Source organism: Symsagittifera roscoffensis, chromosome 9, assembly GCF_963678635.1.
Source record: "Symsagittifera roscoffensis chromosome 9, txSymRosc1.1, whole genome shotgun sequence".
Lineage (NCBI taxonomy): Eukaryota > Metazoa > Xenacoelomorpha > Acoela > Convolutidae > Symsagittifera > Symsagittifera roscoffensis.
Genome location: NC_087070.1, coordinates 30287198 through 30306325, shown reverse-complemented (window position 1 = coordinate 30306325; position 19128 = coordinate 30287198). Strand labels below are relative to the sequence as shown.

Sequence of the window (19128 nt, the reverse complement as noted above, 5' to 3'; positions counted from 1 at the left end):
ATGCGCTATGGACGCAGCGTTTTAACTTTTTTTTACCGAGCACAACGTAAAAGAGAACTGTTCATTGATTTTTGCAACCGAACAATCTGCATATCCAATAAGAGCAATCGGGTGTGAAAGGCCCCATCCGCTAATTGCTAATGTATAAGACCGAAAAAAACTTCAAAACATGAATGCAAAATTACAAATATTTACCACATTAAAGAAGTTGCGGAAAATCTGAAAAAAAAAACGCTGAAAACCTATAAAAAACAAACCAATTACATCAAAAATGATTTATTTTGATTATTATTTGCAACAGTAAAAGGGATAGATCACAAAAAAACGTTAAAAAAACGGCCTTTAAAGGAAATTAAAAAACACGAATCGTTTTTTTTTTGTCAAGTTTTCAGCCAGAAAAAAACCACACTCCTGGATCTGGTGCAGAACTTGGCACCACACTCCTTTGCAGACAAAACAGTCGAGTCAACCTTGCAAAAAAAAATCTAGAAATTTATCATTTTTCTCACATATTGAAACAATACGTTAAATCATCAGCTTCAATCGATTTCAAATAAAATTGCTTTAACCTAAATTACACTTAAGTAATTAAAACTCAAAATATTGCCTGCTTACTTGCCGTGTAATTAATTTTTTTAAAGTAATTTAGTAACTTTTTTCTTAATTTTCATGAGGACAAATATAGTTCATGGTTTTCTGGTTTTTATAGGCGCCAAAATTTTCTGTTGGAAGTAAAACTTATTGAATTTTTCAGCTGGAATTTTTGCAAAAAAAATCCTTTTTTTTCGGCTGCATGGTTTTCGATTTTTTTTTGTTCTAAAAGTTCGTGAAACTAGTTTGAGTTTTAATTAGTTAAGTGTGTTTTAGGTTTAAGCAATTTTGTTTGAAATCGATTGAAGCTGATGATCTAACGTATTGTTTCAATATGTCAGAAAATTGATAAATTTTTTGCAAGGTTAACTCGACTGTTTTGTCTGCAAAGGAATGTGATGCCAAGTTCTGCACCAGATCCAGGAGTGTGTTTTTTTTCTGGCTGAAGTTTTGACAAACGAAAACGTTTCGTGTTTTTTAATTTCCTTTAAAGGCCGTTTTTTTAACGTTTTTTTGTGATCTAACCCTTTTGTTGTTGCAAATAATTTTCAAGTTTTATCATTTTTGATGTAATTGGTTTGTTTTTATAGGTTTACAGTGTTTTTTTTTCAGATTTTCCGCAATTTTTTGTGAGGCAATTATTTGTAATTTTGCCTTCATGTTTTGAATTTTTTTCCCGGTCTTTTACAAAAGCAATTAGCGGATGAGACCTTTCACACACGATTGCTCTTATTGGATATGCAGATTGTTTGGTTGCAAAAATCAATGAACAGTTCTCGAGTATATTTGGGATTTTTTGTATCTCAATTTATCGATTGAAATATTTTCTTATCGTTTTTATCTATTGGTTATCAAAAAGAAATGAATACAGTTAAGCCCAAAACAAATCCTTATTTTGTTTTGAAGGTAATTGATTTCTTCAACAATTGCAATAAAACTGTTTCTGATATTTTAGCAGTCGATTTTTCTCAACAAAAATAATTCCAGTTTTTTTTTCAAGTTCGGGATACATTTTTTTTTTATTTTTGGAGCTTTATTGTATATCGCAAGTGGTGCGAAGATGAGCTTCGCCTCTGTGTTTTAAGTTGTTTCCTTGACCGTATCCTTTCGTGAAATTTTCAAGTTTTTCTTAAGCACTCGAATCTAGTTATGATATTTGAAACAAATCAACTTATTTTATGAAGCGAATCTGAATACAAAAAAAAATATTTCTTCTCTTGAAGCCATTCGAACGATGAAGATTTGAAGTTTTACTTGGTATTTAGACCGAATCATTTCGCAAAAAGTTGAAATTTTTTTATCAAGCTATTCAATCAATGTACCTTTGAAATATTTTAATTTGTTTTACAGAGCAAATCAGTTCACAAACAGTTCAAGTTTTCTAAACAACATATTCAAACTATGAAACTTTACAAAAAAAAATCAAGTTTTTCATAGACCAAAATGGTTTGGAATCATTTTATTTTTTTCTTATTGAAGCTATGAATCTTTGAAATATTTTAATCGAGCTGTTTGGTTTGCGAAAGGTTCGATTTTTTAAACAAGTTTTTCAAGCTATGAAATATTTCAAGTCATTTCATAGCACAAATCAGTTTACTATAAATTGGTTCGTGTAAGCATGGAGGTTGCTCTTTTTAGTTATTTAGTTTTAGACTGAAATGAATCTGTAAACGCAAAATGTTGGGCTAAAAGTAGGTGGGGTTTGTCTAGCCTTGAAATTGAATTGAGTTCTTGTTTAAAGAGTTTCGAACTTTTTTCGGAAAAAATTAATAATCCAGAATTTAGAATGATTGAAAGTTCTTCCTTTCCTAACTGCCTCTTGAACATTGAGCTCGATGGTCGCTCTGAATGATTCTTAAAACTTCTGATGTAAGTCTTCTTAAACGTTGTGCTCGGTAAAAATAGTTAAAACGTTGCGTCCATAGCGCATTAAGACTTTCATTTAATATATTTTCACGCACTTTTAGAACAAAAAAATTGAAAACCATGCATCCGGAAAAAAATGATTTTTCTATTTGCAAAAATTCCAGGTGAAAAATTCAATAAGTTTTACCTCCAACAGAAAATTTTGGCGCCTATAAAAACCAGAAAACCATGAACTATATTTGTCCTCATGAAAATGAAGAAAAAAAAGTACTTGACAAATCCACCAAAAGATTTTAAAAAAATAATTACCCGGCAAGTAAGCAGGCAAAAATTGGGTCGAAATCAATAAAGCCGACAAAAAAATCTACTTGCATTAAAAAAAGCAACATGGGAATAGCCTCCGTTGACGTCTCTTAAAAAGCGCAATCAGTTTGCATTGCTCTTTTGACAGTTCAAATGCAATTTTGAAAATTCGCCATTTCACTGTCTCAAGGTCAGAATTATTTTAATAAATTTGGTTAAAACTATAAAAGGATGCTGCCAACGATTTGGCATTAACTATATATTTTCAACCCTTTCTGTCTGTTAAAGCTGCGTGAAGAACATAGTGAACGATCTGTGTGCCATTCTGGAGAAACAGAACGTGCACAAATCTGTTCACACTACTGCCCTTCGTATGCTGCAATATACATGTATGAGACGGGACTGGTCACAAGGTACAGTACTGATCAAAGAAGGATAAGTCAATCATTTAAGTTCCTTTAAAAGATGAGCTTTCAGGTGCAAACTCTACAGTTAGCAGTTTTACTGTACTAAAATCTATTAAAGGGCTAGTGGTTTTCTGAAATTTTTGGTCTGCTGTTTTTGTGCTTTGTTAGGAGAAATGCATGCTCAGTATCTTAATTAGTTGCAGAGAAAATGAAATAAAACAGAAGATGATATTCTTTGGTTTCAGCGGTTGGAAAAACAAAAAGTTGCAATATCTCTGTCGCGTGTCTGGGTCTGGTTCCAATTTTTACAAGAAATTTTGGCAGCAAAAGTACAGTTAAAGAAACAGCCTTTCATAGCATGGGTATTGCAACCGGTTGCTGCTATTTATAGAATGGGCAATTTTACCTTTCTCGATGAACTCGTTAACATACGTACTTCCTCATTTCTGTGATCGCTGTGCTTTATTAATCGAGTAACTTGACTCACAACGATTCTCACTATACTAGCTTTTGGCTTAGTTTTTGTCACTTAGTTTCCGAGTTTTTGCAAATGTTCAATGTCTATATCATAGGGTTTGGTTGATGGATACATACCGAGAAAGTTTTCGAAGCTATATTGAACAAACCTTGTTAAGTGAATAAAAGAAGTTCAAATTCTATAGCCAACTGGAAGGAAAATTAACGGTGTCTCGAGTAACAGGAGTTCATATAGTGCAGAAAAACGAGACCTAATTTTCTTTTCAAAAGAAGCTCAATTTTCTTTTTAAAATTCCCAGTGGAATGAAAAATTACCGATTGATCCAGTTTTCCAGTTCTCTCAAATTAGCTTTAATGTATCGAAAACGTCTCAAATTCTTATATATTTTACTAGAGGAATTTTATACTAAGTTTTCACATTTTGGCGCCCGAAAACGCACTTATGTAATGTTATGCGGTCAGTTCACCTCAATTTTTTTCAACCTAAGTTCATTGACAGTTTTCCAACTGTCTGTTGGCTATGTTTTTTGTTCCGACTATTGAAAATGTGGAAGAACTTTGTATTCGGGGGTGTTAAAGTTTTTTTTTTGTTTTTCACGTAAAATTAGGACAAATAAACATCGGAACGGAATGGGTCGAGTGATATGCCACATTGAAGCCCTTTTAGTCAAGATTTGAACGACAATAGCTTATTTATGCTTTATTTAAGCCGTGAAAGCTTAGTTTCACTCGTATAAAGTTAGTTTTTGGAGTTTTCTAGCGTCTTTTTGGGAGTCAAAAACTTCAAAACATTTCCGCAAAGCACTTTGAGAAAATTTTATCAAATATTGTTATGGTTTTTTGTCTTGTTTTTGACTTTCAAATATGCTTGTGTTCTTTTTTTGAAGATTTTTTAATCACATCACGCAGAAAAACGGCTTAAATTTGAAGAAAAAAAATTTGCGTTTTTTTAATGTTATTGTCTGAAATTTCTGTGCTACTTGCACAGTAACCGTCTATCTTTGTTCAGTTTTGCTTTGAATCCATTTGCTGAAGGAAAGTGTGAAAAAACTTGAACTATTTTTACTTTTAATAATGGGTTTATTTTTCAATAATTTCCTATGGGGAGTATAAAATATAAAAAAAACGTGTTGATCAAAAATTGTCAATCATGAAAATTCAAGTGGTCAAGTTAATCTCATCATAAATTAGACACTTCCTTTTATGAGTCCATGAACAAAATGAATACACTTATAAACGTAGTGTGGTATTTTGGTTTTTGTTTCAAGAAAGTCAAAAGTTGTTACGCTCAAATTTGGTGTTTGATTTCTTTTGGAAAATTGATTCAAAATCATTTGTTGAGAAAATTGAAAATTTTGCCCACCTCTAAAAAACACAAATACTGCAAAAAACGCTGTCTATTAAATTCATAAATTGATTATATAGTTACGCCAAATTGTTGGCAATGTATCGGTGACCTCGAGCAATTTAATCGGTTAAAAACCACACCAATTTAGGTTAATTCGTGTTTTACCGGTAAACACGGTTAACCTGTGGAGATTAACGAAAAATAGAAACAGGACGTCGAAATGAGCGTTTTTCGGTTAATTAATTTCGTTCAGGTTCGTTGACCGAAAAGGATATTGTCAACAATTTGGCAATAATTGTAATTTAAGCATTCTCTTCTCAGCAGAATGAAGAATTTACCAATTGATCTATTGTTTTTTAACGTGCATTAGTTGGTATCAAGACGTTCGAAGACACTTGTTTAGGTCGTTTAATGTTTCTTAGGAAGGTGATGTTCAAGTTTAAATTTGAGTTTTTGGGCTTATGCTTTTTGCTGACTTCAATTTAAATTTCTTGCTAAAAGAAAGTCAAGTTTCGCATGCCGAAAATAAAAGTGCAAATGATGCTAAAATACTTTGAATGATTTTGTTCAAAGAGTGGATTTCAATTTTTAGAAATTTCAGCTGTATAAAAAAAGGTCTTTTGGTTGAATCCTATATATTAAACGAATGACAGAAAAGTTAATACCATGTTTAAGCTGACATAAGGCGTAATGGTTAAGGGAGTATCAAGCGCAACGTTTAAGAATCAATCAGAGCAAGATGAACTCGATTCAACTTCAAGGCTAGACAGTACTTGGCCCATTTTTTGTCCGAAATTATGCTGTTACAGATTTATTTCAGTCTGAAACAAATCAACTATAAATAGCAACATCTATGCTTAAAAACAAACTATGAATTAACTCGGAAAATGTCGAAGTTTCATAGCTACAATAGTTTGCGTAGAAAACGTTTTTTTTTGCGAACTGATTTAGTGTATGAAATAATCCTCATTATTTCGAAGCTTAGTAGCTTCAGTAGGTTGCTGGGAAAAATTTAAACTTTTCGCGAACCAATTCAATCTACGCATCCATTCGAAATGTTTCATATTGAGCCTATGAAACATTTCGAACTGATGCGTAGATTGAATTGGTTCGCGTAGATTGAATTGGTTTGCCTAAAAAACGTATACTTTTCTTAAACCAATAACCTTTCAAATATTTCAAAGTTTTGTAGCTTGAATAGCTTGCTTAAGGAAAACTTTTCATGAACCGAATCGCTTTGTAAAATGACTTGAAATATTTCAAATGTTCATAGCTTAATAAAATGCGTAAGCTAAATTTGTTAAATTTTTCGCGAACCGATTCGTCTGAGACATCTTGAAAAATGTCGTAGCTTGAATAGTTTGCCTAGAAAAACTTATTCTTTTCGCGAACCGAGTCAGTCCAGAAAAAACTTGAAATATTGCAAAGTTGCGAAGCTTGAATAGTTTGCTTAAAAACACTCAATTTTTTGCGAACTGATTTGTCTGTGAGACAACTTGAAAATTTTCATAGCTTGAATAGCTTCCTAAGATGAACCTAATTTTTTCGCGAACCGAATCAGTCTACGAAAAACTTGAATTTTTTCAAAGTTTTGTAGACTGAAAAGCTTGCTTAGAAAAACTTAAAAATATTTCATAGATTTAAGGCTTGAATAGCATGCATAGAGAAACATTTTAAACTTTTAAGGGACAGATTCGTCTGAGACAACTAGAACTATTTTATAGTTTCATAGCTGGAATAGCTTGCGTAGAAAACATTTTTTTTTGCGAACCGAATCTTCATCGTAATTTCAATAGGGTGCAAGGAAAAACTTTTCGCGAACCGATTTGGTCTACGCAAAAACTTGAAATGTTTCATAGGCTCCATAGGCTCAAACTTTTCTTTAACCGATTCCCTTTTAAATATTTCAAAATTCAAAGTGTAGCTTGGATAGCTCGCTTCAGGAAAATTTTTTGCGAACTGATGTGATCTATGAAACAACTGAAATTTCTAAAGAATTTTTGTAGCTTGGATAGCTTGCTTAAGGAACATTTTTTGTGAACTGATGTGCTCTATGAAACAACTTGAAATGTTCAGTGTGGCATGGCTTGACTAGCCTGCTGATTGAAAACTTGAATTTTATTCGCAACGAAAGTAATTTAAAATATTTCATAGGGTGTATATCTTACTTTTTGTAAATTGATTGCCTTCATGAAATAACTTGAATTATTTCAAAGTTTTGAAGCTTGATTAACTTGCTTATGAAAAATTTTCGTGAGCCGATTCGCTTCACAAAATATCTCAAAGTTTCATAGCTGACTTAGTTTTCTAGAAACCTCAATTTTTTCGACTAAACATTAGGTTTTGGTCCAAAAAACAATTTGAAATGGGGCAAGAAAGCAACGAAAGCAAGTATCAAGCGCCAGTGGAATGAAAAATTACCGATTGATCCAGTTTTCCAGTTCTCTCAAATTAGCTTTAATGTATCGAAAACGTCTCAAATTCTGATATATTTTACAAGAGGAATTTTATACTAAGTTTTCACATTTTGGCGCCCGAAAACGAACTTATGTAATGTTATGCGGTCAGTTCACCTCAATTTTTTTCAACCTAAGTTCATTGACAGTTTTCCACCTGTCTGTTGGCTATGTTTTTTGTTCCGACTATTGAAAATGTGGCGGAACTTTGTATTCGGGGGTGTTTAAGTTTTTTTTGTTTTTCACGTAAAATTAGGACAAATAAACATCGGAACGGAATGGGTCGAGTGATATGCCACATTGAAGCCCTTTTAGTCAAGATTTGAACGACAATAGCTTATTTATGCTTTATTTAAGCCGTGAAAGCTTAGTTTCACTCGTATAAAGTTAGTTTTTGGAGTTTTCTAGCGTCTTTTTGGGAGTCAAAAACTTCAAAACATTTCCGCAAAGCACTTTGAGAAAATTTTATCAAATATTGTTATGGTTTTTTGTCTTGTTTTTGACTTTCAAATATGCTTGTGTTCTTTTTTTGAAGATTTTTTAATCACATCACGCAGAAAAACGGCTGAAATTTGAAGAAAAAAAATTTGCGTTTTTTTAATGTTATTGTCTGAAATTTCTGTGCTACTTGCACAGTAACCGTCTATCTTTGTTCAGTTTTGCTTTGAATCCATTTGCTGAAGGAAAGTGTGAAAAAACTTGAACTATTTTTACTTTTAATAATGGGTTTATTTTTCAATAATTTCCTATGGGGAGTATAAAATATAAAAAAAACGTGTTGATCAAAAATTGTCAATCATGAAAATTCAAGTGGTCAAGTTAATCTCATCATAAATTAGACACTTCCTTTTATGAGTCCATGAACAAAATGAATACACTTATAAACGTAGTGTGGTATTTTGGTTTTTGTTTCAAGAAAGTCAAAAGTTGTTACGCTCAAATTTGGTGTTTGATTTCTTTTGGAAAATTGATTCAAAATCATTTGTTGAGAAAATTGAAAATTTTGCCCACCTCTAAAAAAACACAAATACTGCAAAAAACGCTGTCTATTAAATTCATAAATTGATTATATAGTTACGCCAAATTGTTGGCAATGTATCGGTGACCTCGAGCAATTTAATCGGTTAAAAACCACACCAATTTAGGTTAATTCGTGTTTTACCGGTAAACACGGTTTTAACCTGTGGAGATTAACGAAAAATAGAAACAGGACGTCGAAATGAGCGTTTTTCGGTTAATTAATTTCGTTCAGGTTCGTTGACCGAAAAGGATATTGTCAACAATTTGGCAATAATTGTAATTTAAGCATTCTCTTCTCAGCAGAATGAAGAGTTTACCAATTGATCTATTGTTTTTTAACGTGCATTAGTTGGTATCAAGACGTTCGAAGACACTTGTTTAGGTCGCTTAATGTTTCTTAGGAAGGTGATGTTCACGTTTAAATTTGAGTTTTTGCGCTTATGCTTTTTGCTGACTTCAATTTAAATTTCTTGCTAAAAGAAAGTCAAGTTTCGCATGCCGAAAATGAAAGTGCAAATGATGCTAAAATACTTCGAATGATTTTGTTCAAAGAGTGGATTTCAATTTTTAGAATTTTCAGCTGTATAAAAAATGGTCTTTTGGCCTAATCCTATATATTAAACGAATGACAGAAAAGTTAATACCATGCTTTAGCTGACATAAGGCGTAATGGTTAAGGGAGTATCAAGCGCAACGTTTAAGAATCAATCAGAGCAAGATGAACTCGATTCAACTTCAAGGCTAGACAGTACTTGGCCCATTTTTTGTCCGAAATTATGCTGTTACAGATTTATTTCAGTCTGAAACAAATCAACTATAAATAGCAACATCTATGCTTAAAAACAAACTATGAATTAACTCGGAAAATGTCGAAGTTTCATAGCTACAATAGTTTGCGTAGAAAACGTTTTTTTTTGCGAACTGATTTAGTGTATGAAATAATCCTCATTATTTCGAAGCTTAGTAGCTTCAGTAGGTTGCTGGGAAAAATTTAAAATTTTCGCGAACCAATTCAATCTACGCATCAATTCGAAATGTTTCATATTGAGCCTATGAAACATTTCGAAATGATGCGTAGATTGAATTGGTTCGCGTAGATTGAATTGGTTTGCCTAAAAAACGTATACTTTTCTTGAACCAATAACCTTTCAAATATTTCAAAGTTTTGTAGCTTGAATAGCTTGCTTAAGGAAAACTTTTCATGAACCGAATCGCTTTGTAAATTGACTTGAAATATTTCAAATGTTCATAGCTTAATAAAATGCGTAAGCAAAATTTGTTAAATTTTTCGCGAACTGATTCGTCTATGAGACATCTTGAAAAATGTCGTAGCTTGAATATTTTGCCTAGAAAAACTTATTCTTTTCGCGAACCGAGTCAGTCCAGAAAAAACTTGAAATATTGCAAAGTTGCGAAGCTTGAATAGTTTGCTTTAAAACACTCAATTTTTTGCGAACTGATTTGTCTCTGAGACAACTTGAAAACTTTCATAGCTTAAATAGCTTCCAAAGATGAACCTAATTTTTTCGCGAACCGAATCAGTCTACGAAAAACTTAAATTTTTTCAAAGTTTTGTAGACTGAAAAGCTTGCTTAGAAAAACTTAAAATATTTCACAGATTTAAGGCTTGAATAGCTTGCATAGAGAAACATTTTAAACTTTTAAGCTTTTAAGTTTCATAGCTGGAATAGCTTGCGTAGAAAACGTTTTTTTTTTGCGAACCGAATCTTCATCGTAATTTCAATAGGGTGCAAGGAAAAACTTTTCGCGAACCGATTTGGTCTACGCAAAAACTTGAAATGTTTCATAGGCTCCATAGGCTCAAACTTTTCTTTAACCGATTCCCTTTTAAATATTTCAAAATTCAAAGTGTAGCTTGGATAGCTCGCTTCAGGAAAATTTTTTGCGAACTGATGTGATCTATGAAACAACTGAAATTTTTAAAGAATTTTTGTAGCTTGGATAGCTTGCTTAAGGAACATTTTTTGTGAACTGATGTGCTCTATGAAACAACTTGAAATGTTCAGTGTGGCATGGCTTGACTAGCCTGCTGATTGAAAACTTGAATTTTATTCGCAACGAAAGCAATTTAAAATATTTCATAGGGTGTATATCTTACTTTTTGTAAATTGATTGCCTTCATGAAATAACTTGAATTATTTCAAAGTTTTGAAGCTTGATTAGCTTGCTTATGAAAAATTTTCCTGAGCCGATTCGCTTCACAAAATATCTCAAAGTTTCATAGCTGACTTAGTTTTCTAGAAACCTCAATTTTTTCGACTAAACATTAGGTTTTGGTCCAAACAACAACTTGAAATAATTCATGTTTCCATGAATTGCTTAAGTGAAACTCACTCGACTTTCTCGCGAATTGATTCGCTCTAAAAAAATTGTTTCAAGTGTTTCTATCAAATGTTTCAAACTTGCTTGTGAATGGCTTCTATAGAAAAGCTTCAAATTTTCGCTATCCGATTTGATTAGTTTCAAAGTTTTATAGCTTGAACAGTTTCCTTAGAAAAGTTTTAAATTTAGTGATCCCATTTAGATTGAAAACATTAAACAATTCAAAAATTTCGTAGCTTGAATAGCTTGCTCAGAAAAACTTGAAATTTTTGTAAACTGATTTGGTCGATGAAGTAATTTGATATATTTCAAAGTTTCGCCGATTGATTGGCTGCAATGGAAAAACTTATAATTTTCGCTGTCCGATTTCCTTAATGAAATGGCTTGAAATATGTGAATGTTTCATAATATAAATAACTTACTGAGAAATTTTTAACTTGCAATGTTAAATCTATGAAGTAACTTGCAATATTTCAAAGTTTAATAGCTCGTATAAATTGCTTAAAAAAGTTGATTTTTCGTCATCTGATTTGGTCTAAGAATCAACTTGCCTTATTTCAAGGTTTCATTGCTTGACTTTTTTCAATAACAAACTTAAAAATATCGCCATTCGGTTTGCTTCATGATATAACTTGAACTATTTTAAGCTTTGATAGCTTCAATAGCTTGCTTAGAGACATTTTTCGCGGATTTGAGTTTTCTAAGTTTCATAGCTTGAATAGTTGTCTCAAGAAATGTTTGATTTTTCACAGACCGATTTTCTCTAACAAATAACTCGATTAGCTCAATCAAATTTTTCAAAGAGGATTCAACAGAAAAATTTATACTTTTTGGCATCCGAATCGCTTCATGAGTTAACTTGAAATATTTCAATTTTTTCAAGCTGGAACACCTCGCTTATAGTTTACTTTGAGTAGCTTGATCAGATTTTTTTTGCAACCCGATTGATTATTGGAGACGGGCTTGCTAGTTTTCTCAAATTAGGCTAGTTTTTTTCTAAAAATTTAAGAAAATAAAAGAGCTTTAGTGTGATACATTTGCTGTAAAAATGGAACGCCGAAAAGCCAATCGTCCTTCACATTGTTAAGTTATCTTTTTTCTTGAACACAGGTACTCCTCGGAGAGTAGCCAAACTGGTACTGGAAGCGACACTAAGTGAGACTGCAGCCATTCGTCACTGTGGCTACATTCTGACCAGACTCCTGTTGGAAATCAACAAAGTTAGGGCTCTCAAATCGGCCAAGCCACTCTACCAATTGTGTAAGTTGACTGGTTAAATTGTTGATGCATCCGACTCTTTCTATCTAGAGATTGGTTATTGGCGGCGTATCATGGTCTTTATTATTGTTTTGAAAATTAGGAAGCGTCTTGTGATTAATTCCGTTCATAGCTTAAATCAATACTTTTTGCTTTGTTTTTGGTTTACAAATCGATTGAATCATTTGAGGGCAAAGAAGCTACTGCGCGTCTATCAAAAACGTATAAGACTACTTATATTCAGCTAAAGTTCTTTAGAAATATTATTTGCTCGTCCTTATTTTAAGAAACCTTATTGAGGAAACTCATGAAGCCCCGATTTTCTTTTTTCCCTTCATTAAGTCAGCTCTTTAAAGACTCTTCTCCAGTTTTTAGAAGTTTATATAACTCTTTAAGCTATAAACATGTATGTTTAGATAATGCAACTCATGGTACCGCCTTGGACCTAACACAAGCCGAAAAGTTAGACGAAAAACAGTTGAAAAAATGGATCAGTTACTCTCGCGATATAGAACTAGATGCTACTGACTACAATAATCGGCAGTTTGTAGACCGAAATTTCTACATGTTCAACTGCAAAGCAGAGGGTGTAGTGCGAGACTTGTACGCGACTCCGAAAAAATTGAGTTCTCATTTTTCGACTGAAATGCAGCAGGAAAAACTGACAGAAGTTCAAACATTTGTGATCAGTTGGTTCTCTGAGGCACATAATATTGAATTATTTGTGAAACATCTCAGCGCCGAAGAGAAAAAAGTGGGAGTTAATTCGGAGCAAAACTCACGAGAACGCGGAAAATTCTGTCGATACAAAATTTGGCAGTTCATTTTTAGATTTCTGCAAGAAAAAGCGTTTGACATTTTCAACGCTCCTGTGCGAAAAGTTGTGACTGAAACGACAGATAGTTCGCATAGGTTTTTAGCTGAGTTCTGCTGCGGAGCCATACATGCTTCGAAGTTGTGGACTTATGAGCAGTGTGAGAAGTGTAAAGAGTATATTTTACCAATAGTTGAGGCCAAGATATCGGTAGCGACTCAAGATTCAATGCCTGTGTGGGATACCTTCTTCTCGCATGCTATCAAGGCAGGGTTTTGACAACATTGATATTTTGGAGCCAAAGTGAATCAAAAATCAAGTTTTTTTTTCAGAAAAAATGGGTTTTTCGAAGTCAAAATCTTCTTTGCTGATTAGTTTGAAAATGGGCGACAAAATAGGCGGGCGTAAATATCATGGCAAAACTGTTCTTAAAACGTTTTTAGCTTCAAAACTCATTTTTACTGCATTTTCTCGAAATTGTGTTTATGCTGTTAAATGAACATAAGTGTTCATATTTTACCCCTGCAATCGGTGAGGGTGTTGCAATTGTGTGGAAGACTTTTCCCCGTAAATAATTTTGTCCACAGAATGGTCAATTGAGTAGGAATGGTAAATTTTGCTGCCGCAATGCTCAATATCTTTAAATTTTAAATAAAATGACTATCACCTAGGTAGTATTTAGGTAACGTTTGTTCGGTAGGCCAGGTGAAAACTAATTTTCTTAATAGATTTCTTGGAAATAAGTTGATTTTGTTCGGATTCGTGGCTTTTTCCTTGTTTCCATTGGTTCATTTCCGGTTTTTTAGATGCCATTTGTTATCTGGTATAACTTTTTGCTGACTTACTTTCCAAAATCTCGATTTTTTTCAACAGATTGGATTTAAATAGTTTCGGTTTGTTTCATATCGGCTTGCTCAAATTGTTTTGCGTAATTTCGAGGGCAAAATACATTCCCATGCCATAATTTGTTTCAGTACGGATGGGTCGTACAGTCTTTATTTCTCAGATTTTTTATATCTATAGTTTTGTTTTTATATCGAAAAATGTGGTTGTTGTGGTTCCAAACTTCCGATTGAATTGGAGAGATCGAGTCTGTTTAGGAGATAGAGAGATAGAGAGAGAGAGAGAGATTGAGTTAGAGATTTTCTGTTAATCGTCTTGTATAATCTATCACTGCAATTCCCGCAAGGTCTCTAGCGGCAAAACCGACGTAGAAGGGGAACCATCTTTTCCAATGATATTGTCTTTGTGCTGGTATAGGCGCCTCCTCTATGTATAGCACACTCAAGAGGGAGGTTTGGTTGTCGTTAGTGATGTACGTTCCAGGGGCAAAGTTTTTTAGCTTGCGGAGAACCGAGTGAAACTCCATGTGAAACCGAGTGGTCGACCAAATTTGTCGCCTTAGTTGCTGCTTGAGAATGATTCGCAATGCTTTTAAAGGTTGTTTATAAACAGCATCCCATGCAAACTTGAAGTTTTTGTATGTGCAGCGTTTTTGACTTTTTCTGGCTATGTTTTCCGGCGACTAAGTCATTATTTTAACTTTTCAAAAAAAAAGTTATTTCTGTCCTTTTCCATTCACCATCTTGTAACGCATTTTTATCATTTCTATCAAGCTGTCATATGTGAGTCAACTGAGTGGATCAACTGATGGAGTTGTTCTTTAGGTATTTTTTTTTAAAAAAATTCCTTGTTGAGTTATAAGGATATAATTCATATTCCATCTTATTTGCTCTAGTAAGTAACTTTCTTCGCAATGATGAGTTAACAAAATTTCTCTTGTTTTTATCGATAAAAAGATAGCTTTTAGCAGTTTTGCCCTAAGGTGGTACGAATATTTATTTTCATTGGTCGTACAGTATTTTCCAGACATATTTGTCGGTAAGTGCGAAAGTTGCGCTTTTAACTAATTTAAAGATGTCAAAACCCTGGATCATATTTTTGAAGGATTTTGACCCCATGAGGATCCAGTGGCTGTTCGAGTGGCTGTTTCAAAAGTTATCTACCTCATTTTTCCCGACAGAATACAACAGAAATGGCACTCTGCTGGCGAATGCTGTGAACAACTTGCTCGTGTGTATGAACTTCGAGGCCAACAGTCTGAAGGAGAGACACATGCACTTCATGATGGATTTCATGGGCAGCAGGTTCACAAAGTACCGAACAGTTGCTTGTCAGTGAGTAATGATGCTCTTCGAATATTTATTCAGTTTTTGTTCAACAGATAGGACAGGGAAGTAAGGTTACTCATAAATTATTTTGTTTCTAGAAACCTTCTGCCTGTCTTGTTATCATTTTTGACCGAATAAATTCGTTTAATTCAGTCTACTATAGAATCTTTTCATATTTTAAAGTCTCCATAAATCTTAAGAATAATTAATTTCACTCGTTTTCCAACTTATTAAAGGCGTGGTGTGACGAAAGATTAAACATGGTACACATTTTTGTCGGTGTCTGGCGAAGTTTGCATTTGATAGCACTTTTATATAAATCAGGTTGGTTGGTTTTTTAAGGAAAAGTCGTAAAATTTGTCCACGCTCCAATTGATGTTCCGCGGTTTGAATTTTTTTCAAATTCAGTTCACAATCTTTGTTAAAAGTAAGGCATACTTCACTATCGAAGATCAGTGTAAAGGCGGAGTTGTCTGTGTTTATTTAAGAATGAAATAAAGGCATCTATATGTCTCAGGGATGAACGCAAGTATTTTGAATTCATCTGGATTTCTTTCGTGCTTGAAAAATTGATTTTGCAGTTCTTTTTTATCCGCCTAATGCTGAAAACGATCACAAAATTGATGATTAAATCATTAACTCCAAAGTTGAGGAAATCAACAGAAATAAGAAAGCAAATTTTGTAATCTGTGGAGATTTCGATGTCAAACGTTACTTCGAGTTCAAGCGTTAATCTGGATGCAATGATTTTATAATTAACAAAAGAAAAACCAACCAGGACAAACTCATCATTTTATAGAGTGTTAACATAACCAGGACTGTATGCTTGGAGATCTTTGAGCATTCATTTTACGCGGTTACATAGCAGTATTTAGACAACCGCGTATTCAGACTCGGTCAGTATTTAGACAAATACTGTTTCAACCAATCAGAATCGAGGCAAAGAAGAAATTAATAAATAACTATTATGATTTATTTTGGATTATTTATGTCTTTTCTCGATTCTGATTGGTTCATACAGTACTTGTTTAAATACTGACGAGTATGAATACGCGGTTGTCTAAATACTGGCTGCACTCCATTTTACGCAGATCGTTTGGGTACACTTTCAAAAACATTTTTTTTTTGTAAACCAGAACGCATACAAGTCATTTTTCGAGACCGAAGGCAAAAAAAACGAGTCAATGTAGTACTAGACAACACGGTTTTGGGGTAGAAAATTCCGTTAGTTGGAGGGTGAGGCGGGGAGTTGCGAACTTGAATCTCCCGAAAATCAAGGCCCAGAAACAACTTGAGTGAGATTCATCTTAAAGCCAAAGAAAAACAGTATAACTAAAAGAAAACCAGAAACAATTTTAAAGTTAAAAAAAGACCGAAACATTGAAAATTCAAAAAGACCAAAAACTGAGTTGCTCGATGTTTACTGCCGAACTAGACGTTTTCTGCCAAAAAAAAAAGAAAATAAACATTAGTGACAACGACCAGGTCTACATACTTGCATACTTCTTGAAGTACGCAATGAATCAAAACATCATTGTATTTTTAAAAAAACGCTTTTGGAATATCTCAAAGACATTAGTGATTTGTTGTCAAACAAAACCTTCAAAAGAAGTATGAAAAAGGTAGCAAGAGGTGGTCGCGCATCGTGAAAAAGCATCGGAAGCCGCCGAACGTAATTGCAGATATAGATGTTGAGACAACTTGTAAGCATTTTGCAAAATATGCTCAAAATGATTACTTTTTACTACCAGCAGCATGCTTAGTCGAGATAATTTAGAATAACACGTTTGATTTTGCATAAAATTCATTATGACTTGAAAAGTTTGAGCAAAACTGCAAGTGGACGTGACTGTTCACCATACTGATTACTGAAAGAAGTAGCACATTTTGCCATAAACAAGACAAAAAATTCACTAAACTCCCTGTAACCCTGAAAAAGGAGTTGAACAGGCAGAAGAAGGGATTGAGCATTGAAGAATTTCTGCCCGGGAATTCGTAATTTCATGCGAGCTTCTTTCAATTTCCGGCATAGTCATTTTAAATCAAATCGATTATATATTTAAATGCGGGCTTCACTATCTGGCCATGTTTAAGCTTTTTCAACGTATTAGTTTTGCATATTAAACAAAAGAATTTTTTCACGTTAAAGCTATATCGTATATGGCAATGGTTAATTTTTGTTTCGATTTTCCTGTTTGAAATCAGTGTTTATTTCACCAAGTTTGAAATTAGGAACCCAATTGTGGGATGCTGTCAGGGTTTACCGGGTGTTGCAATTTCGGCCTCCATATATGAATAAGCAAATCCTTTTAGGTTACGAGATACGGCAATTTTCAGGACTTTTCAAAAGTTTCTAGAAAGCTTAATTTTAAAAAATTTTCGAAATTTGAAATTCTTAACCTTGTAGTTGGGGGCTATGAGAAGTTGCGAACTGACTCTGAGGGTTTTCGAATCTTGCCTCCAAATCTTACTTCTCAAATCCTTGTAGTTTTCGAGATATGACGGTTTTCATGATTTTTTCGAACATTTTCAAAAACCTTAAGATTAAAAAAAGATCAAAAACTGTGAAGATCTCAATCCTGTATATGGAAAGTGTGAGGGTACTCTCAGGAGGTGAGAATCTTGCCTCTGAATTCGACTGCTCAAATCGTTGTAGTTTTCGAGACTTTTTTTAGGATTTTTCGTAGTTTTCAAGACTTTTGAAAGAACTTAGATATAAAAAATTTCACAAAATGTCAAGTTCCCATCTCTTTAGTGAGACTCTTTTGAAGGTACTTTTGGTAGTTGCGAGTTTTCCCCTGAAATCCTTGTAGTTTTCGAAATATGACTTTTTTTGTGATTTTTTCAAAAACTTTTCAGAAAACTTAAATTAACTTTTTTTTTCAAAATTTGAAATTCCTAACCCTGTAGTGCGAGGCTGTTTGAGTTTTCTCAGGGGTTGCGAATCTTGCCTCTAAATAAGGCTGCTCAAATCTCTGTAGTTTTTGAGATATGACGTTTTTTGTTATTTTCAAAAAAACTTTCAGACAACTTAAATTTTTTTCAAAATTTGAAATTCCTAACCCTTTAGTTGGGGGCTGTCAAAGTACTCTCAGGGGTTGCGAATCTTGCCTCCAAATATGAGTGCTCAAGTTTTGAAATTTTCGAGATATGTAGTTTTCATTTTTTTTGAAGTTTGTTTATAGAAAACTTAAAATTGAAAAGTTTCTTAATTTGATCCTGTTGTTGTTTTGCGACAGTACTCTCATGCAGGGGCGGATTTAGGGGGGGGGGGGGGGGGCTCAGGGATTCGACCCCCTGCCGACCCAAAGGGTCCCCCCTTTGATACTTTTTCAGAAATCCCTTTTCGGCCGACCGACCCTAAAATTTTTCTAAAGGCGCCTTGGGCGCCAATATATACTAACTTTGAGGAGGAGCGCGCGCCAAAAAAACGCTATTTTTTTGTCAAAATTTTTCAAAAATTGCCCAAAAACGGCTTTTTTGACTATTTTTTCAAAAATTTGCCTGCGGCGCAGAAAACTTTGCCAAAATAGGGGCAAAACAGTGCTTTGGGAGGTCTCGAAAAATCAATTTGTTCGACCTAAAAAAAAAAAAGGTCGTCAAAATTTGGAAAATTTTTTGAAAATCCGCCCCCCCCCCCTCGAGAAAATCCTAGATCCGCCCCTGCTCTCATGTGTTGCAAACCGTGCGTTCAAAGCGACTGCTGTTTGTTTTAAGCTTCCGAAATGTGATCTTTCTTAGTACATTTTTTTTCAAAGAACTATAATATATATAAAGGTTGAAATCTTTAAACTGTAATCACTGAAAAAAATAAAATTGCGAAAATGTTCGTTAACAGCTCGACTCAAAATTTCTTTTAAATGAATGTTTGTTATTGCCATTTCATCTATTGTTCATGGCATTTTTAAAATAGACTAGCGTGTAATGCACCTCCGGTGCTTAGAATTTTCAACAACTCATAAGAAACCACATATAATGAAAATAAGATCTGCATCTTTTGAGTGTACTCTGACAGCAACCAATTACAGGGTTGGTGGTTTCAAATTTTGCAAAGTTTTTTATTCAAATTTTGAAA

At 33.6% G+C, this 19128-nt stretch overlaps 2 protein-coding genes across 2 annotated transcripts in view; both read left to right on the top strand.

Annotated features, from left to right (window-relative positions):
* Nucleotides 1–19128, top strand: part of LOC134854897 (uncharacterized) — a 582728-nt gene that overhangs the window by 354195 nt on the left and 209405 nt on the right. The window lies entirely within an intron of this gene.
* LOC134854896 (proteasome activator complex subunit 4-like) overlaps nucleotides 1–19128 on the top strand; it is a 207032-nt gene that overhangs the window by 180762 nt on the left and 7142 nt on the right. Inside the window, exons 12-15 of the mRNA XM_063871256.1 lie at nucleotides 3049–3173; nucleotides 11922–12071; nucleotides 12485–13149; nucleotides 14830–15059. Of these exons, the coding sequence (XP_063727326.1) occupies nucleotides 3049–3173; nucleotides 11922–12071; nucleotides 12485–13149; nucleotides 14830–15059 (1170 nt within the window). The remainder of the gene's footprint in view (nucleotides 1–3048; nucleotides 3174–11921; nucleotides 12072–12484; nucleotides 13150–14829; nucleotides 15060–19128) is intronic.